The 22,954-nt window shown below is 37.9% G+C and overlaps 1 protein-coding gene across 2 annotated transcripts in view; it reads left to right on the top strand.

Moving 5' to 3' along the window:
• The window catches only part of LOC150087906 (ecotropic viral integration site 5 ortholog-like), a 293,698-nt gene that overhangs the window by 246,660 nt on the left and 24,084 nt on the right, over positions 1-22,954 (top strand). For both annotated transcript variants that reach the window (XM_090369261.1, XM_090369262.1), the window contains 2 exons: positions 1,474-1,641; positions 5,846-5,992. In XM_090369261.1, coding sequence (XP_090225387.1) covers positions 1,474-1,641; positions 5,846-5,992 — 315 coding nt within the window. The remainder of the gene's footprint in view (positions 1-1,473; positions 1,642-5,845; positions 5,993-22,954) is intronic.

Here is a 22,954-nt window from a genome sequence, read left to right as displayed (position 1 = left end):
TTTTTTGTTATGTGTGTCCTGAACTGATCAAGCCCCAATAGGGCAGGTTTGCGTAAGAGCCCACCTGGTCTCCTGCTCCAAACTTTCTCAAACCAGATCTTCATCCCATCCTGATCCATCCAACCCTTGTCATGAACTTGGATAATCACTCCTCAAGGAATGTCTTCTTTTGGCATTGTTTTGCGTTTGAAAATCAGCATAGGAGGCAGCTTGGTTCCATCGGCACAACAAGCTAGAACAACTGTATAATGGCTCTTTTCTTGTCCACTTGTCTTCACAGTTACAGTTTTCACCCCTTTCTTATCAACAGTTCTGTTACTTGGGACATCAAATGGAAGGGGGGACTTCGTCCATATTTGCAATCTGTCTCAACTCAAACTGATGTGTCTTCCGACATTGAATGACAAAACGATGAAATTCAAAGACCTTCTGCTCATAGCTTTCAGGCATTTTTTGGGTAAGTCTGGTGCATGTATGCATGCTTAGTCCATTCCGTTTCGTGAACTTGAAGCACCAATTGTGTCCTCCTTTGAAATCAGTAACTTCTTTTGCCTCGTGCTGAACCATCTTTGTGGACAGGAATTCCAATTGCCCTTTGCTCTTCAATCCATATCTTCAATTCCCTCTCTAAATCAGGTCATTTTGCTGACTTGCCTCTCATGGCCTTCTTCTGGCGTGCCGTTTTCAGTAGGGTTTCTTCTTCCCATAGCCAATCTCGGATTGTTTTCTCAGTTGGAGGAGGACCAAACTTACATTCAGCAGCACGATTTCCATTCACTTTTGCAAACTGGATCACTTTTAACTTGAATTTAGCACTGCACGAAAATCTTTTCTCAGCCATTTCTGGGCAGAACGTGGCAAAACGTAACCTAATATACTGGTAACAAGTGCAAAACAATGAGCGCAAAGACAACAAGTGCGAAAAAGCGGGAAATGCGAATAAAAAAAATCTACAACCACTGTATATGATGCACCCAGTTTTTAAACACCAAATTTTTAGGAAAAGGGTGCATCTTATACATGGGGAAATATGGTATGTCAAAAATGGTAATTAACTGTGTATATTTATTTATAAAATTAAATAAAATCAAGCTTTTAAAATTATGTTCTTAATATAGTAAATGTATAATTATTTGATGTCCTTTTCTGTACCTAAAATATTACAAACAGTTAACCAGCTTAACTCTTAAAAAATGTGTAATTTAACCTTATTACTTCTATACACCAAAATGTAGAATGTTACAGATATTTCAAACTAAGTTACATAATTTCTTCTTCAGTTCTAATACCAGACTACCTTTGTTTATGAGGAAGAATTTGTGTAACTTAGTTTGAAATGTTCAAAACTTTACATATTTTAGTGTATCAAATAAATAATTTAAAATAATGTACAGTTAGTTTTATTTTCTGTGGTTAATAGTGTCTTGTGATTTACATTTTGTATTAGGTTAACCAACTTATTTTCTTATTCAGCAACATAAACTGGAAGTCCATATGGAGCCTTCAACACCATCCCGAAAAGAAAACAAAATGGCAGTTAATAAATTGCAAGAAGAAATTATGTCTGCTAAACTTCGTGAAACAGAAGCAGTTGCTGAGTTAAAGGAATTACAGCAGAAAATCCTAGAACTGGAAACCAAGGTAACTTAAATAATTGGTATTAATTTACTTCTAAATTAATTTATTTAATATTTAATTTACTTCTATTGCCAACTTGACAGATACACTAATCAATCCACCAGTGCAATAGATATGATTAATGGTGGCCTTATGCAATGAAAAATTATACCAGATCAGAGCACTTATAAGGCAAAATCAAATCACCGACAATTAAGTCCATCCAAAAGAAATTGAACTAAATATATATACAGTAAACCCCCACTATTTGCGGGGGTTACATTCCTGAGAAATGCCGCAAATACCGAAAACGCGAATACTGAGTTATGGCTCCCATAGTAATAAAGGGATTCCGTTCCAAAGTATGAAATATATAAGAAAAACTAGTCTAAAATTTTGTCTATGTATGTATTATATGTACCTTCATAATATGACTATGTACATAGACAGTACATAGCGAAATGCAAGCATATGGCATCAAAATGAAAATAAGAAACAATTTAATATTAAATGTAATATTTATTAGAAATTTCAAACAAGTCTTTCAAACCAACGTCTTTGCTAGCTAAAAAACTTATCCCGCCAGTGCTATCACCTGTTTCGCTAAAGTGTTGATAAAGGAGTTTTGCCTTTTCACGAAAGATTAGTGAACTTAACGGAATTTTATTTTGAGTTCAGTCTTCTATCCACAGATTTAAAGCCTTTTCCATTTTTTCTAATTTAACATCACGAGTTACAGAGCAAATTTTTGAAGCAATTAGCGCGTTTTCATGGACATTACGGCGGATTTTTTCTACTGATTTCTTGATTGATCGTACTGTTGACTCATTGATTTTATAATGTTTTGCCACTGAGGAGACACTTTCACCATTAGAAATTTTATCTAATAACTCAATTTTATTCGCTAATGTCATCACCTTCTTTGATCTTTTCACATTTCCCTTGTTATTCGTAGCCATATTTTTGTACAGGTTAGAAAGAACTTGTCCACAATAAAGTCACTTACTTCCATTAACACACTCAAAAAAGTCTGCTTTACACTGCAAAACGGTAGATTTATCACTTTTGTAAACATATCAATTTATAAATTGATTCAATTTATAAGCATATAAATTAAAAGCAAACAACGAAACCTTCCATGACAAGCGCATCACACATACTGAACAAGGATTAGCGAGAAAAATCCACACTCGTGATTTTGTCACCCCTCTCCCCCCACCCACTGAGTGCTGTTTTGACCGGGAAAGATAATTTTAGCCATGCCCATGTTTTTTTATGGCGGAAAATGTTCACGGTGCTTTAAAATTTACATCTTTTTTTAGGTTTCATTTTATATTAAATCAGCAACCGCGAATACAGATACTGCAAATAGCGGGGGTTTACTGTATATATATATATTTTTTTTTTTTTTTTTTCAATTTTGTAAATTATCTTTTTATAATTTTAATTTTTTATTTTTTTTTTGTTACCTTCTATCACTCTATCTCCCTCTTTTTCTCCCCCTCTCACCGTTGTCCATGCTCTGCATAGGTTTAGCATTTGCTTCCTTTGACTTCAACAGCCAATTTCTCCATTTTTCTGCCATCTTTCATGTACCAGTCTTAAAAAATAGTAGTAGCAAAGAAATGAAAACTAAAAATATGTACTAGGAGGATGGAGGTGTAGCAACTGTGAAATAAATTAGTCTGGATGAATAGGCAAATGTCAAAAATAACTTAGAAATGGGTAAGAGACTAACTTAACATAAATAGTATGAAATGTCACATAATTCCACACAAAACTACGCAGAAAAGTAATATAAATTAATAACTCAGAAGAAAATATTGCCCATGGCTATATTTGTGTTTTAATTAAAATTAAAACACAATTTGCCAACTATAGAGATGCCTGACCAGAACCATCTGAGTGAGCTGAGTTCTAAATTGTGAAATATTACATATATAATAAACATGAGAATGAAAAATGAAGCCACGAATTCCATACCCTTCAGATTGCTGCTGAGATATTGAGCCTGACCAAAAAAACAACTGAAACTTGCTACAACATAAGCATAAAGAAGATGAAACTGTGTGTGTGAATACCAAGCACAAACAATCAAATTTAATAAACATATTAAATCAGCAACCGCGAATACAGATACTGCAAATAGCGGGGGTTTACTGTATATATTTTTTTAATTCTTAAAGATCAAGATTATACCCCCCCCCCCACACACACACGAGGTGTGGCACTGGTGCAATAAAAAGAACACATGAAAATGTATTTGCAATTCACAGAGGGGGTTCAAAGGGTGATACGAATAATTACAGATCTGTTAGTTTTAATTTCTGTTGCAGGATGGTTAAAGAACTAGTTAGATGGTTAAAAGAATGTTGCAGGACTAGTTAAAGGAATAATGTAGGATCATCCTACATTATTCAATTATTTGCAGTTATACTAATCACACTACTAGTGAGTGCTCGGCACAGACTAGTGGTGCGAGCATGGGAAGCACCTCTGGCAGAAGCAGTGGATGACATAATCACTTCAGTGGCACATTTTTTGTGACCAGTCAGCTTTACTCCATTGAAATGTTTTGTAGGTACCCCAAGGATGATTTCTTGCTCACACATCAAAAAATGTGAGGTTGAGTGATCATAAAAGAATGGGAATTAAAGTCTGTAAGGAGCTAGAGGATGAGGAGAGAGACAGTATCCTGTGGCAGAGAGGGTTAGAGGTAGGGAGGGACCGAAGAGTTGGATTTTCCTGGGCCGGGAAGCCCACCCAAATCCAGGGAAAGTAGAAAGATTGCAAGGCTAGAGTGACAATTTGACATCCCACACATAAAGACAAGTGTCAGCAGTACCTGACCCCCCCCTTTACAGTACATGGGTGAAAAGGTCAAAGATCCTGTAAACAGGGCACCAGCAATGTATTTATGCAGTGTTAAGTCAGCAGAATGACGTCTTTCCACTTGAAGTTTTGTGTGGTTAAGGGAGTTAAATTCTTGTGAGGTTTGTCTTCTGTATGAAAATGTGACCTGAACAAATGAAGAAAGTTCCTTGTAGTGGTCTTCGTTTGTGATGATAAAGAATTCTTCACTGCAAGGAAAAGAACATAGTACTTAAAGCATTTTGCATCTAAAAGGATAATAATGATAAAAATGTAAAAGACATGTTCCCAGTCCTCAGGTATACCACAATTGCAGAATAGATTTTCTGTAAGCTCAAGTTTGGAGCTGAATGGCCGATGGGCAGTGATTATATACATGGCATAGAGCCCCGGGAAGAACCATGGGGGAGGTTAAGGATAGGTGGCATCCACATTTGGAATAAATCATTTCGTTACACTGCCCTTAGTTGATTGACTCCATTCATTTTATCACTATTGGCTGAGATGTGCTGAGATCTTCCGTGGGTTGCTATGCTCAAGGTTGAGGAGAAAAAAAAAGAAAAAAAAAAAAGACCTAGGAGTAATTGTAGTCTGACATGAAGTTCTCAGGCTGCCAAGACAGCTAATGGAGTTCTGTCAATGATATTAGGAATTTAACAAAAACAGACAGAGGTGATTATCCAGTTGTAGAAAGCATTGATTAGGCAGTATCTTAAGAATTGCATATAAGTCTAGAACCTTGTTTCAAGAAGAATGTGAATGTGTTGTAATGGGTGCATAGAAGAGCACTGAGATTAGTGAGGGAGAAACAAGAAGTTATTCTTACTAAGAAAGACTTCAGTTCTGCAAATTGTAGCATCTAGAAACTAGGCACCTGTGAGAGATCTGATTGAGATGTTTAAGGCTTTAAATGGATTGATAAACCAGATGCTGATGGCATCCTTACTCCTCAGACAACACACATGAGAAGACAAATTTTAATTGAGAAAGGATGGTTGCAGATTGGATTTGCAAAAATTTGCTTTCAGCCAGAGAGCAATTAATTGTTGGAACACTCACAGCGGAATATTCCACTGCGTACATTGGAAGGTAGAATAGTTTTAATAAATTTAAGGATTAGGTAGGGTTTTTTTTTTTTTTTTTTTTTTAGCCGATGCTGTATAAATTTACTTTCCTGCATAATTTGCCTCTACTAATACTATGCATATATAACATAATATGCTTCCATTTCCATGTGCCCCAAAAATTATTACTTATTGAATAATATAATAAATGTCTCTTTGGTTTGGATGTAAATAACATCAACCAAATGTACGTTTAAAAAAAAACTATGTTTACTTTCTTATCTTGTGTCTAGAGTCAAGTTAGTCACAATCAGATTCGCAGACAAGCTGAAGAAATGGATAAATTAGAAAGCCGGTTAAAAGATATGGAGGAAAGTTTACGTGTAGTAAACAGTAAGCTCACTGAAGAAAAAAAGAAGTACATGGACTTGGAAAAAAAGGTAAACTCCTAACATTTGAGAATAAATCATTTTGTTTCTGTGTTGGAAAATCTTTAGAAAGTGTGATAAAGCTCTGAGTTTAAAATTTCAGTATGTTTTAACAAAATGTTTTTTTATTAAACACTTTCCTGACTTCTCCATGTACGTTACAGGCAGCTACATCAAACCAAAAATTGGCTTGTCTGTCTGTAAATGCAGCATGCATTTTGTTGATGGCTTGGTATTTTATGACCACAAATAGCATTAGGGTTATGTAATTTTCCTGTAAAATTTCTGTTTTCTTTGATCATAATTTGGCTACAGTTCACTAGATGGCTCTATTTTCAACCCTTCAATAATTGCAACATGTGCTCAACTTTTAGCACAAATTCATTGGGAAAGATTTTCTTGACTAGTATTGGTATGTTGCTTTTGTCATTAGATTATTGTGAAATATAACAGGAAAATAACATGTTTGAGCTTTTTTTTCTATAAGTAGTTATTCCATTTGCTTCTGTCATTGATTTTTGCAATTAAAATGGCAGATAGTAGCAATTCAGAAATGGAAATTTTTGTTAGTGACTCATGTTGTGTTTTGGAAACAGATTTAAGTTTTTATTAGTTTGCAGCAGATTAGCACTTTTGATTTCATATTATAGGTATTATTGAAGAACCTGTTTTTCATTTTTTCTATGGGAAATATAATAAAAGTATTTTGCAAAATGTTTTATTTTATTGTATAATTATAAATTATATGCCATCTGCTTACATGCCTGCACATATATTTTGCTCATATAAATTTGAGTGGCAATCATCTACCCTTAGCAGTGTGTCGCCACCCAAATACCCAGTCATATGACCTTTAAATTTTGTTTAAATAAAATTGTTAACATTAAAGTTCCAAACAGATTGCCCCTCTAATTCCACTGATGGCCATCTTGTTTCAAGTGGCAATTCAATATAGAAGTGCCCTAGTGTGAGGGAGTACCTGACAAATGTACTCCCTTTCCCCCAAAGAGCATATCAAATGGGGATATCTGAAGGTAAGAGGTTTAATGATTGGCCATTGAATATTGCTGAATTAAAAGAAAAGATTCTACGAAAATTGAAGTGATTGATAAAAACTTCAATAAATTTTCAGCCTAATTCAGTTGCATGACTAATGGGGAGCATGTTCATATTACATAATTTTTAAGAGCTAAAACTGCATTAAAAGTATAACTGCATTATAATTTTAAATAAAGGTTTTTCACTTAGTTACATGAGTTTGTTCTACTGCTAATCCAAAATAAAAATCGTTAGTTTGCAATGCCATACCTCATATAAAAAACTGTTTAGAATAAGTAGTGTCTATTGGACATTATTTATGGTTACCTAATTTATATTAGCATTAGCAAAGGCACATGATGCAAGAAAGCAAGCTTATATAGCATCAGCCGAAAAAAAACAAAACCCCCCCCCCTTATTTCACCCATCCACTCGCTCCAAATGTTTGTCAAATTCTGCCTTGAATCTATTTAAGCTATCAACTTCTGCAACGACAGACGGAAGTTTGTTCCAGCAATTAACTACCCGCTGGATAAAGGCAAACTTCCGCACATCTATCCTACAATCGTCTTGCCTCAATTTGAATTTATGCCCTCTCAGGCGATTATTATGAGCAAGAGGAAGAATCTCATCAGCATTGAGCATGCGCAAACCATTCAAGGCTTTATACACCTTAACCAGATCATCTCGCAGGTGCCTAGTCTCCAGACACTGTAATTTGCAAAACATAAGCTCTTTCTTTGTAAGAGCAAAACTTTGTTCCATTCACTAATCTTGTCGCCCTTCTCTATACTTGTTCCAACAGCTCTACATCATTCTTGAAATGAGGCCTCCGGATCTGTATACAGTACTCAAGATGTGGCCTGACAATTGCCTTATACAAGGGGATAATCACCTCCTTATCCCTGGTAGAAAAATTCCTATATATCATTGACAAGACACCATGAGCTATTCTTGCAGCCTGTCTGCACTGCTCAGAAAACTTCATATCTGCCTGCACAATTAACCCCAGGTACTTTTCATTCTCTACCACTGTCAGGTGTGGTACCACAAGTTGATACGTTACTCTGCGATTACTGCTTCCCATATGTAGTACTTGTAACAATGGACCCAACACCTGAACCCTGAATGACTCAACGAAGAGCAGTGCCCATTGATTACCACTCTGTCTTCTCCCACTCAACCATCCCTTTATCCATAGCAGCAATTTGCCTCCAATGCCACACTGCTCCAATTTGTGCAGCAGTCTTCCATGTGCAACAGTATTAAAGGCTTTTCTAAGATCCAAATATATATCAGAGTTATTCTTTGCATCCAGTTCCTTTGTGACTACATCATAGTATCCAATCAAATTAGTCGGACAAGACTTCCCCTTAACAAACCCATGCTGTGTCCGAGCTATAACTGAAGTCTTGTATAGATGATCCTGCAATGCTTCTTTAACCAGTGCCTCCATTAATTTCTCTGGAACAGGAGTTAAACTAACAGGTCTGTAATTATCTTTCTCCCTCTGATCTTCCTTTGTGGATTGGGGTCACATTTGCACATGTATAGATTTCATCCACCGCAGGTGCCTTTCTTGTGTTTATCTTCAACAATTTCTCCTCCACTTTACTCTCAGTTATTACAAGCTTATCTAGCTTACTGCCTGAGTTGAATACACCTCTGGCATTCCCCTCCCTGAATAACTCCTCGTGTGTGAATGTCAGTGCAAAATATTCATTTAGTTTGTTAGCTATCTGAGCAGTATCATCAACAGTTGAACCATCGATATCAAGTGGACCAATCTGATTCATCCCCTTCCTTCTAGAGTTTACATAAGTAAAGAACTCTTTGCTGTTTTTCTTTGCTTCCTTTGCCAAAGATTTCTTGTAATCTGCCTTCGCCTGCCTAACCTCCTTTCTAACTTGGTTACAGACCAGCTTATATCTATCATAGGCTTCTGTGTCACATGTTAATTTATATGTATCCCATGCATTTTTCTTCTCTGTCACATGTCTAATTAGTTCATCTGACATTCATTTAGGCCTAAATCTTGAACAATATTTCTTTCTTGGTATGAAAAGCCTAGTAGCTTCCAAATTAATTCTTTGAATGCTTCCCATTTTGAGTTTGCTGTTGGTAATATCATCAGTTGGTTCCACCGTATAGAATTTAAATACTGTCTCAGACCACCGTAGTCACCTTTACAAAAGCAAAAACCCTTCCCTTTACCCTTGATGGTAGTTACTTCTTTGAGTAAATCCCACTTCAGTACACTGTGATCACTGCCACCTAGTGGTTCCTTTATCTGCATCTTCTTGATGCATGAAGAATCACTACTGATAATCAGATCAAGAGTATTAATCCCTCTAGTTGCCTCCCGAACATGCTGCTGTAGAAAACAATCATCCAATAAATCCTCAAAAGCCTTGCTAGTGTGTGAGTGACCAACTCACAAATTCCAGTCAATATCCAGGAAATTAAAATCCCCCATTATAAGACTCTCTAGTTTACTTTCCCACTCTATTTCTCTGCACAATTGCTCATTATACTGATCAGATTCATTAGGCCTATAACACACACCTACTCATTTTTCTTTCCTAGTGCTTATGTTACACCAAACAGACTCAACATTGTATTGTCCACCAACATCAATTGGATGAACTTCCTTAGATTTTGTTTCTTAACTAACAGCATAACCCCTCTTTCCTTCCTGTCCCATCTATCTTTTCTGTACACATTGTACTCCCCAAAATTCCAGTTCTGCACTGCTTACGTCTGTTAGCATTAGCATTAGCATTAGTAGAGGCATTTGATGCAAGAAAGCAAGCTTATGCAGCATCAGCCAAAAAAAAAAAAAAAAAAAACCCACTTCCACTTCACCCCTCTGTTCGTTCAAAATGCCTGTCCAGCTGAGCCTTAAACTTATTTAGGCTATCAACCTCCACCACAAGGGATGGCAGTCTGTTCCACCAACCAACCACCCGCTGGCTAAAGGCAAATTTCCACACGTCTATCCTACATCTGTCTTTCCTCAATTTGAATTTATGCCCTCTCAGGTGATTTTTCTGAGCTAGAGGAAGAATCCCATCAGCATTGAGCATGCTTAAACCATTCAAGGCTTTATACACCTCTATCAGATCACCTCGCTGGTGCCTAGTCTCCAGACACTGTAATTTGCAAAACTTAAGCCTTTCTTCGTAAGAGCACCCCTTTGTTCCATTCACTAATCTTGTTGCCCTTCTCTGTACTCGTTCCAGCAGCTCTACATCCTTCTTGAAATGAGGCCTCCAGACCTGTATACAGTACTCTAGGTGTGGCCTGACCATTGCCTTATACAATGGAATAATCACCTCCTTATCCCTGCTGGAAAAAGTCTTGTATATCATTGACAATACTCCATGAGCTACTCTTGCAGCTCGTCTGCACTGCTCAGAGAACTTCATATCTGCCTGCACAACCACCCCCAAGTCCCTTTCATTCTCTACCACTGTCAGTGTAGTACCACAGAGTTGATACGTTGCTCTGGGGTTACTGTTTCCCATGTGTAGTACTTTACATTTGTCAATGTTAAACTTCATTTGCCACCTCTCAGCCCATCTGCTCAACCTTTCCAGATCCTGTTGCAGCAGCATAGTGTCAGTAGTGTCCTTGACAACGCTGCCAACCTTTGTATCATCTGCAAACTTGGACATTAAGCTTGATATACCATCATCAATATCATTTATAAATACAGAAAACAATAATGGACCCAACACTGAACCCTGAGGGACTCCACTAATAACATTAGTCCATGATGAGCAGTGTCCATTGATTACCACTCTCTGTCTTCTCCCCCTCAACCACCCCTTTATCCATAGCAGCAATTTGCCTCCAATGTCACACTGCTCCAATTTGTGTAGCAGTCTTCCATGTGCAACAGTATCAAAAGCCTTTCTAAGATCCAAGTATATAATATCAAAGTTATTCCCTGCATCCAGTTCTTTTGTGACTGCATCATAGTATCCAATCAAGTTGGTCAGGCAAGACTTCCCCTTAACAAAACCATGCTGTGTCTGAGCTATAACTGAAGTCTTGTCTAAATGATCCTGCAGTGCTTCTTTAACCAGTGCCTCCATTAATTTTCCTGGAACAGAAGTTAAGCTCACAGGTCTATAATTACTTGTTTCGCCCTTTGATCCTCCTTTGTGAATTGGGGTCACATTTGCACATTTCCAGTCTATGGGTACCTCCCCTGAGTCCAAGGAAGCTCTCATAATTATGGCTAAGGGTTTGCTTACTTCCTTTGCTGCCTCCTTTAATATAACTGGATAGATCCCATCCACCCCGGGTGCCTTTCTTGTGTTTATCTTCAACAGTTTCTCCTCCACTTTACTCCCAGTTATTTCAAGATTCTGTAGCTTACTGCTAGAGTTGAATACACCTCTGGCATTCCCCTTGATGAATAACTCCTCATGTGTGAATGTCGATGCAAAATATTCATTTAGTTTGTTAGCTACCTGAGCAGGATCATCAACAGTTGACCCATCAATATCAAGTGGACCAATCTGATTCATCCCCTTGCTTCTAGAGTTTACATAAGTAAAGAACTCTTTGCTGTTTTTCTTTGCATCCCTTGCCAAGGATTTCTCGTAATCTGCCTTCGCCTGCCTAACCTCCTTTGTAACTTGGTTGCATATCAACTTGTATCTATCATAGGCTTCTGTGTCATGTGTTAATTTGTAAGTATCCCATGCATTTTTCTTCTCTGCCATATGCCTCATTAGTTCATCTGACATCCATTTTGGCCTAAACCTTGAACAATATTTCTTAGTTGGTATGTAAAGCCTAGTAGCTTCCAAGATAAGTTCTTTGAATGCTTCCCATTTTGAATTTGCTGTTGGTAACATCATCAGTTGGTCCCACTGTATAGAATTTAAATACTGTCTCAGTCCATCGTAGTTGCCTTTACGGAAGCAATAACCCTTCCCTTTACCCCCAATGGTAGTTACCTCTTTCAGTAAATCCCACTTCAGCACACTGTGATCACTGCCACCTAGTGGTTCATTTATCTGCAGATTCTTAATGCATGAAGAATCACTGCTGATAATCAAATCAAGAGTATTACTCCCTCTAGTTGCCTCCCGAAAATGCTGATGTAGAAAACAATCATCCAATAAATCCATAAAAGCCCTGCTAGTGTGTTAGTAACCAGCCCCCAAATTCCAGTCAATATCTGGGAAATTAAAATCTCCCATTATAACACTCTCTGATTTACTGGCCCACTCTATTTCCCTGTACAGTTCCTTATTATACTCATCAGAGTCATTAGGCCTATAGCACACTCCTACTCTCAATTTTGATCTCCCAATGCTTATGTCACACCAAACTGACTCAACACTGCACTGTCCAGCGATGTCGACTGGCTTCACTTCCTTGGTTTTTATGTGTTTCTTAACTAATAGCATAACCCCTCCCCCTTCCTATCCTGTCTATCCTTTCTGTAGACGTTGTACTCCCCAAATTGCAGTTCTGCATCCCTTATATCTGTGTGACACCACGTCTCTGATATCCCAACAATATCTGCCTTTGATGTTTTGAGCAATACCTCAAATTCATCAAATTTATTTAATAAACTCCTAGCATTGGTGTACACGCAAGTATACCTGCACCTGTTTCTATTCTTAGCTACCCTAACACAACCCATGTGTACATTACTTGTACCGCAATGGCTCCCAGCAGTCTCTGAAATACCATGCATCTTGTTTTTCAGGCTTCTGCTCATTCTAATAGAAGCAGTGCAAGAATCTCTTTCACCTCTGCCAGTGGCTATCTATCAATCTATTGGTCTTTGTCTCCCCCCCAAGCTAGCAGTTTTCCGACCCACCTAACACTGCCTCGATAGCATCAGCAAATATTCTTGCACCCTTTCTATTTAAGTGTATCCCATCCCTGTAGAAGCAATCTCTCCTGTTAACAAGTACAGTCCAGGCTGAAAAAAATTCTACCCCTTGAGCCTTGCACAATCTTTCCAGGGCCGAATTGATCGACAAGGCTCTCATCATATACTCCCTCCTATCGTGTCTGGGCAGAATTGCAAACACTTTCAAATTCAACCCTAATTCTCGGCTTTTGTTCACCAGTGACCTGTACTTGTTAAGTAATTCTGCCGGTCTCCTACTCTTAATATTATTAGTGCCAACGTGTACAACTATATCACCTTTTGTGCCCTTAAAAGATGATATTCGCTCTACAACGTCATCAACCTTTGCCCCTGGCAGACATACCCTGGTCCTGTTCCACCTATCTTTTTTACAAAGCATGTTCCCCGTTTCCCTGACAATAGAGTCACCAACAACTACTAGTTCCTTCGGGACCAGCGCTTTCTGCCTTGGGGGTTGTCTCTGTGTCACGCGATGCCCAAGTGCAAGTTCTGGCGTTGATGTGGGCAGCTGAGAGCTTGATGGCCCCTCAATTTAGTTTCTTCGAGGGCATCCACCCTGTCCTTCAAGCTCTCATATAGGCCCACAAGAACGCCGAGTTGTTGCCTGATATCGATACACTCCTTGCATCGCGCACACACAAAGACATCCCCCTTGGCAGTATCATGTCCCGTACCCGATTGCTCTGCAAACATCAAGCAAACAGTGCATTTTATAAGTCTGTGAGTCAGAGGACAACTGCACCCCTCAGTTCTGCTCTGAGCCACAGCACTTCCATTAGCTTGAGCCTTTTGCTTTGCTGCTCTGGTCTGAGTCATGATTCTATTAATTTATTAATTAATTATAATTAATTATGTTATGTTATTAATTATGTTAAATATAATTAATTATATTACGTTTGTAATCTAAGTCGTTATATGTATTTATTTAAACGTACAATTTAACTGCTAACGAAGTTCAACTAACGCTATCTAGTACGGCATACAACTATCATATCACAATGGCGGGAAAATTACGAATGGTAGCGGAGTTGAAACACTTGGAAACCTTTACCGATACTTTTATGCAATTACAAGGCCGAGTAAAGAATAAATACACCAAGTGAATCAGAAAATCACAAAATAATGTTATACTACTAAATTTAAATCAAAAATTTTAGAAAAACAATTTCAAATCAATAAATAAGAAAAATCCACTTAGCGGCTTGGAACATGACCGTCTCTAGTAGCCTCGTCAGCAGACTCTAAATGGAAACACTCCTCTTGAAGAAGAAGAAGTTCATATGTACATACGGAAACATGATACAAGTGACACGCATGGCGTGGCACTAGTGCCGCCATGTCTCTGATATCCCAACAGTATCTGCCTTTGATGTCTTGGTTAGCACTTCAAGCTCATCGAATTTATTAACTATACTCCTAGCTTTGGCGTACATGCATTTGTACTAAACTTGTAACATTCTAGCTGAGAAAGGGGAATTCTTTCTTGAACATATGACAAATTCTGTTTTATTAACTAGCTTAGATGTGATCAACTGGTTCAGTTGACCAGTTGATCACATAGGAAGTAAGGAGGCCCTGCAAACAAGCAAAGTATTATCCAATAAGATAATCTCATTAAGATAGAATCAGGTTACTTTAAATTTGAGGGGAAATGTTACTTGAAAAACTGGACTTAGCATGTGAAATCTGCTATCCCCAATAATGACGGACGTATTTATAGGATATTTCAAAACCAAAGTTATTATAGGTGTCCATTTAAAACTTCTCTTTGAATTTTTCCTGATTTGAATACTGGGGAAACAGAATCAAGAAATTTCAATGATTGCACGAAACAAGAAGGCAACGTTCGGTTTCCAGGTGTATGGAAGTGGGGGGAACTAAGATACATGGAGATACTTAAATTTCTCTTTTAGTCATTCTCACAGTATTAAAAAGGGATGTATTATTACCAAAATACTTGTGAATGTGTGGAGCAAGGGACCGAAGAAATATGTTGGGGAGACAGGCCCAGGATGAACAACTTGCATAAACAAACTACAAAAGGCAATACTGTGCCGTCATACACCAACCATATTAAAATTGTAGTTTAGTACTGTTTAAAATATTGAAATGATTAGATAGAAGAAATAAAGTTTAATCAACGATTACTATGTATAAAATATAATATTAAACTGCAGGATACTATTTACAATAAAATATATTTACAATAAAACAATTAAAATGCTAGATAATAAAAGCACTAAAAATATATAAAATTACTGTAGGTTTCAAAGGCATCCGCCTCCTTTTTGAAGAGTAAGATTTTATCGTACAGCACATCCTTAAATATCAGCAGGCTCACGGCTCTCAGCACGTAGTTCCACAGGAGCATGGGCAGTATTCTCCTCATGTGTACTGGAACCGGAAATGGCTCGAGAGTGTGCCAGGCGGAACCATTCATCACATCCAAGGATCACCGCCTCGAAGAAGGGATGAATACGTATTCCCCTGTCTCTATTAATAGTACTGTTCCCGGAGGAACAGATCCGCAAGCTCTCGAGCCATTTGCGGTCCCAAAATCTATGCGCCCTGTCAACGATAACAGCTCCGTCTGGGGAGATTTGATGGTGCTCCTCCCAGAAATGTTCTGCCACGGCAGACTTTCCATAATCGGCAGTCCTTATTGCATTCATATGTTCCCCCAGATGATCTTTGAACCGATGCTTCGTTTCACCAACATAACATTCCCCACAATCCAGGCATTTAATCTCATAGACGACCCCACTTGTAAATTCTCTTGGTATGGGGTCTTTTACCTGTGACACAACTGTGTGCAACCTCCTCCCTGGAAGTTGCATACAGCGTGTCTGACATTCTCGTAATATGCGAGTTATGCGCTCCGTTAGGCCCGGATAGTAGGGAATGTATGCAGTGGCAACTGGTGTGAATGGTTTACTTCGTCCCTGTTCCATTCCTCGGATATGTTTGTTTATGATCCCCTGGGGGTATCCGCATTTCCTAAGATCTGCTGTGACCCGTTTAACATCATTTCTATCCTCAAGGGTGCAGCAGTGGGACCGAGCCCTATCCAACAATTCCCTAATCACACTATTTTTGTGATGGTTGGTTTGTGCCGAATTATAATGCATATATTGACCCCGGCACATGGGTTTTCTATATACACTGGTCTTTAACCTAGGGTCTTCCCTATGAATCGACACATCAAGGAAAGGGAGGGTACCCTCCACTTCCACCTCTGAGGTGAACTGAGTAAACATGGAGAAGCTGTTAAGAAAACTTAAGTACCTCATCCTCTCTCCCCCTCCGAATAATAGTGAACATATCGTTGATATATCTTTTCCATGCATGCATGGGGAGAACCAATTCATCAAAAATTCTGGCTTCAAGTTCCTCCATAGCTAAATTCGCTATAATAGCACTAATGGAGGAACCCATTGCTGTGTCATGAACCTGTTTGTACATAGTATTTTGAAACACCATAGTGGTGCTTGAGAGACATCGCTCCACCCCACTACAAATATCTTCTACACTTAACTGAGTCCTATTACTTAAAGTACTAGTACTATCCCTCTCTAATGCCATATGTGCACAGCGCACCCCATGGTCAATGAGAATACACATAAATAGGGATATCATGTCGAGTGATACCATGGTCTCGCCCTCCTCTACAGCCTGATTCCTTAAAAATCGCACGAAGTCTCCACTGTCTCTGATGCTAAGCTCGGAACAGCTGACTATTGATGAAATCAGTCCGGCTAGAAACATGGACAAAGCATGCGTAGGACTACCTATGAATGACACAATCGGCCTAAGTGGAACACCTGCTTTGTGTGTTTTTGGAAGGCCGTAAAATCTAGGTAATTGGCATCCTGTTGCATGCAATGTCCAATACAAATCTTGGAAATCTTTCCTGTCTTCCAGGGCGGAGGTTGCACACAGTTGTGTCACAGGTAAAAGACCCCATACCAAGAGAATTTACAAGTGGGGTTGTCTATGAGATTAAATGCCCGGATTGTGGGGAATGTTATGTTGGTGAAACGAAGCGTCGGTTCAAAGATCGTCTGGGGGAATATATGAATGCAGTAAGGACCGCCAATTATGGAAAGTCTGCTGTGGCAGAACATATCTTGGAGGAGCACCATCAAATCTCCCCAGACGGAGCTGTTATCGTCGACAGGGTGCATAGATTTTGGGACCGCAAATGGCTCGAGAGCTTGCGGTGTTCCTCCAGGAACAGTACTATTAATAGAGACAGGGGAATACATATTCATCCCCTCTTTGAGGCGGTGATCCTTGGATGTGATGAACGGTTCTGCCTGGCACGCTCCCGAGCCATTTCCGGTTCCAGTACACATGAGGAGAATACTGCCCATGCTCCTGTGGAACCACGTGCTGTGAGAGCCATGAGCCTGCTGATATTTAAGGATGTGCTGTACGATAAAACCTTACTGTTGAAAAAGGAGGCAGATGCCTTTGAAACCTACAGTAATTTTATATATTTTTAGTGCTTTTATTTTCTAGCATTTTAATTGTTTCATTGTAAATATATTTTATTGTAAATAGTGTCCTGCAGTTTAATATTATATTTTATTTTATACATAGTAATCGTTGATTAAACAGTACTAAACTACAATTTTAATACGGTTGGTGTATGACAGCATAATAAGTATGAATATTCCCAACCCCAGAGGCCTATTGGAAGATACAAAAGGCAATACAAAAAAAAAATCAGAATTGGCAGAACACGCAATTCAGTGCAAATTTGCATATAATTCAAGTAACATCAAAATATTGGGGGATATTGGGGTGGATTTTACCAAAAGGAAAATAAAGAAAGCTTTCATTTAGACTCTAAGCATTTAGGGCATAAGCCTCAAGCTATGGGAGAGTCAGGACTATGTATAAAAATAGTGCATATGCATTAGAAATACATAGCTATATCTGAATAAATCAGAATATTGGTAAAACGGCATCGTTTTAAGTTATATCTCATATTGTGAATATCTTCACAACAAGTTGCCATGATATTGCACTACTTTGAATAAGTAACGCTTCACCTAAGGAGAAGACTAATGTTACTTATTCTCAGATGGATACCACCACCCAGACGGCACTGTTTCAGGGCTATTTGGCCCTTCTTCGGTGGGTGGGTATATACTCGAGTGATGCAGTGATGGCAAAACGGTTATGAAGTATAACTCCTCAATATGAGAGATGCCTGATGGTGTATCATGTATTTAGACCCATAGCTTGAGGCTTATGCCCTAAATGCTTAGTCTAAATACATGATATTGTGGAGTTATACTTCATAACCGTTTTGCCATCATTGCAGCACTCGGGTACCCACCCACTGAAGAAGGGCCAAATAGCCCTGAAATAGTGCCGTCTGGGTGGTGGTATCCATCTGAGAATAAGTAACATTAGTCTTCTCCTTAGGTGAAGCGTTACTTATTCAAAGTAGCGCAATATCATGGCAACTCGTTGTGAAGGTATTCACAATATGAGATATAACTTAAAACGATGCTGTTTTACCAATATTCTGATTTATTCAGATATAGCTATGTATTTCTGATGCATTTGCACTATTTTTATACATAGAAAGCTTCCATTTATATTTTAAAATTAAAAAATAAATAAATAAAATAAAAAATTGTCAAAAACAATGGTAGAGATATCTGACCATTTGTAATGGATTATTCAATAACAGAGTTAATAGTCAACAGGGTTTGTGTAATTTTAAGCGCTTAAAAAATCAGTTGCAATATTGTCACTTGAATGATATTATTCTTACATATCAGTCTCTTTGGGAATTGTATTTTTGTTTATGCAGCTTTAATCCAGTTTGCAAGTGATCGAGGTGCTGGTAAAGTCTATAATGTAGTACTTAAATGATTGCATAATGGTGTAAAGAATAAGTACAGTCGAACTCAATTATAGTAAGATCCAAGGGCCTGAAGAATATTGCTTGTTATTACTGTTACTCATTATATCCATTATTGTAGCTATGTTATTTTTGTCACTACAGTATTTTTATCATTTTGTCGCTCACTACATTTATCATGCACATACACACAGATACAGTATATATTTATGAAAAATGAATGAAAACAACAATGAATAATCATAGATCATGATTTCACGATTTTCAATTTATTAGATATATTTATGCAATATATAAATAATTCACAAGAAAAATAATTTCATTATTAAAAAGTTTTGAGACATTGATTTTATGTTTTAAAGAAGTCTTCCATGTTGTTTGTTTCGAATTTCTTTTAGCGTGAAATTTGTGAGCTTATTCTCAGATGGATACCACGATAATATCAAAATTTGGGATTGATGTCACTGGTTTCATAAAACAGTCTTTTTAAGGTAGTTTGTGCCTCTGTATGTGGCACTACGTTAATGGGGTACTCACCATTGTCTTCTTCCTTGCTGCCATTTTCGAAAGCCTCTTTTTCTCCAACAGCTTCAAGAATGTCCTCATCTGTCAGCATTTCAGCCATCACATTATTGTTGTCCATGGTCTCATAATCCTCCAAACATGCTAACCCAGTATCCATATTGTTTTTTTCAACCACATTATTAATGGAATATTGTCATCATTTTCTTCAAGAACTTAAATTTTAAATTTTTCCTTTCTTTCAATGTATTCTATAGTTTACGATATTAAAACTTTGCTAAAATGGCATTTAAAGCCTCTAATAACACCTTGATCCATAGGTTGGAGAACAGAAGTTGATTTTGGTATTAAAAATTCAAGTTTGATGTTGGTTAGATTGAGAAGAATAGGATATGATGGGCAATTGTCTAAAATCAGCAAACCTTTTCTCTCTTTTTTTTCTAAGTTCTTTGTCCCCAGTTATGCACTTCAAAAATGGATGATGTTATCTAGGCTTCACTCTGTGGATAATTTTCTGCCTATGCACTTTTCATCTTTAAACTTGTGGGTCGTGGTGGGGGGGCAATCTATAAAATGCGCACTAGCTTGATCAGCATTAAAAATGTCACTTTCTCAGAAACCTTTCGCATATCTGACTACACATTTTCAATCCAGTTACTCGCTACTTCGTTTACATCACCCAATTTGCCACTAATCTTACCATAATAAACAATTATTTATTTATTTATTTATTTATTTATTATTATTATTATTATTTTATTATTATTTTTTTAATCTATCAAGCCACCTGTTACTGCAAGCAAAATCTGTATATATCCAAGGTGATGTGACAATTTTTCAGCCTGTAGTTGCAGTAGAGGGCCACTAATAGGAATAAAATTTCTTTTCAATGTAAACCAACTTAAAAGAGCCTTATCCAGAGAACTTTTATCACATTTATGTAATTTTTTTGCAGTGATGTTTTGCTTTCTCAACTTTTCCCAATGGTTTACACAGTTGATGAGTTCAGTCTTAACGTTTTGCAAATGGACATATTGCTTGTTCCAGTCTCTGAGTCACGAAAAAAAAACCGAATTTAATGCAGCACAACAAAACCTAAACTACAGAAGCAAAATTGTTTTTCCCCAATCTTAAAAAGACATTTTCATATACAAAGATTTTAAATTGCATTTGAATTCTTCATTTCAACTGAATTTGAAAGCTGAATGTTTTATAATGATACAGAAATATTTCATTGGTTAGCTTGCCTGGTAGTTTTTCTTTCTGTCTTAGAATCCATAACAATGTGGAAGAGATACAAAAGGGCATTAAGAGATGGGAAAAAAAGCAAAAAGTTCAATGCAGCCACAGGGTGACACAGTCTATTCAAATGAGGCAGTGTGTAGCAGAATTATCCTGCCCCAACTGCTAAGGTAACCATTAGAGCCCCTGTAAGGCTTCGGCACCCATGTCACGGGGGGGGGGAGACTTTGGGTATTTCCACTAGAATGAGGACTGTTCTTGTTCTAGTGGTATAGTGACAGTGTACCACACTAAAAGAGAATCTGAGATTCATTAAAAGGGTTTTAAATTGCTCTCAACAGTGATGTAGAAAGAGATAAGGGGATAATGTCATAAATGGGCAAAACAATAATATATCTTAGTCCCTTGTATGACAGTTTTTGCATTGTAATAATTAAAGATTTGCTCATTCCATGCTCAATAATCAAAGATTTGCTCAATCGCCGATGAAGTTCCTTGGACTCAGGGGAGGTACCCATAGACTGGAAATGTGCAAATGTGACCCCAATTCACAAAGGAGGATCAAAGGCTGACAAGTAATTATAGACCTGTGAGCTTAACTTCTGTTCCAGGAAAATTAATGGAGGCACTGGTTAAAGAAGCACTGCAGGATCATTTAGACAAGACTTCAGTTATAGCTCGGACACAGCATGGTTTTGTTAAGGGGAAGTCTTGCCTGACCAATTTGATTGGATACTATGATGCAGTCACAAAAGAACTGGATGCAGGAAATAGCTTTGATATTATATACTTGGATCTTAGAAAGGCTTTTGATACTGTTGCACATGGAAGACTGCTACACAAATTGGAGCAGTGTGACATTGGAGGCAAATTGCTGCTATGGATAAAGGGGTGGTTGAGGGGGAGAAGACAGAGTGGTAATCAATGGACACTGCTCATCATGGACTAATGTTATTAGTGGAGTCCCTCAGGGCTCAGTGTTGGGTCCATTATTGTTTTCTGTATTTATAAATGATATTGATGATGGTATATCAAGTTTAATGTCCAAGTGTGTAGACAATACAAAGGTTGGCAGGTTGTCAAGGACACTACTGACACTATGCTGCTGCAACAGGATCTGGAAAGGTTGAGCAGATGGGCTGAGAGGTGGCAAATGAAGTTTAACATTGACAAATGTAAAGTACTACACATGGGAAACAGCAACCCCAGAGCAACGTATCAACTCTGTGGTACTACACTAACAGTGGTAGAGAATGAAAAGGACTTGGGGGTGGTTGTGCAGGCAGATATGAAGTTCTCTGAACAGTGCAGACGGGCTGCAAGAGTAGCTCATGGAGTATTGTCAATGATATACAGGAATTTTTCCAGCAGGGATAAGGAGGTGATTATTCCCTTGTATAAGGCAATGGTTAGGCCACACCTGGAGTACTGTATACAGGTCTGGAGGCCTCATTTCAAGAAGGATGTAGAGCTGCTGGAACGAGTACAGAGAAGGGCAACAAGATTAGTGAATGGAACAAAGGGGTGCTCTTACGAAGAAAGGCTTAAGTTTTGCAAATTAGTGTCTGGAGACTAGGCACCAGCGAGGTGATCTGATAGAGGTGTATAAAGCCTTGAATGGTTTGAGCATGCTCAATGCTGATGGGATTCTTCCTCTAGCTCAGAATAATCACCTAAGAGGGCATAAATTCAAATTGAGGAAAGACAGATGTAGGATAGACGTGCGGAAATTTGCCTTTAGCCAGCGGGTGGTTGGTTGGTGGAACAGACTTCCATCCCTTGTCGTGGAGGTTGATAGCCTAAATAGGTTTAAGGCTCAGCTGGACAGGTATTTTGAACGAACAGAGGGGTGAAGTGGAAGTAGGGGTTTTTTTTTTTTTTGGCTGATGCTGCATAAGCTTGCTTTCTTGCATCAAATGCCTCTACTAATGCTAACATTAAGTTCTTAACTACCATGATCTCTTTAACTGTGAAATATTACTCATAAAGTACATCATTTTTTCTCTGTCATTTCTTCATCTCCAATCATTTCTTCTCTGTTTGCTTGCAATAGCTGAAATCTCATGATAACTGTGATCATTATAAATGAGTTTGACTGTGTAATTAGTATCCATCTTTATGGATAATGCTCATAAAGAATATGACACATTCAAAACCTTGATTGGTATGAACTTTGATTTATTCAATTACATTACACATTTCCAGTGTTTTGTGTGTTCTTTTCTCACAAAAGAGACTTCCAGATTGTCATAAAGCTGCATAGGCCCACTCTTTTATGTTACTTGCATGTTGTCCTGGTGGAAGTGGGTTCCTGCTGTCTGGGATCAAAAGTTTTGGTTAAAGTTTCGATTATTGTTGCCAAAGTAACTTTCTGATTTTTGAGTAT

The sequence above is a fragment of the Mastigoproctus giganteus genome, chromosome 3 (assembly GCF_048544385.1).
Source record: "Mastigoproctus giganteus isolate SK-2022 chromosome 3, ASM4854438v1, whole genome shotgun sequence".
Taxonomy (NCBI): Eukaryota; Metazoa; Arthropoda; class Arachnida; order Uropygi; family Thelyphonidae; genus Mastigoproctus; species Mastigoproctus giganteus.
This window is presented reverse-complemented; position numbering and strand designations above follow the sequence as displayed.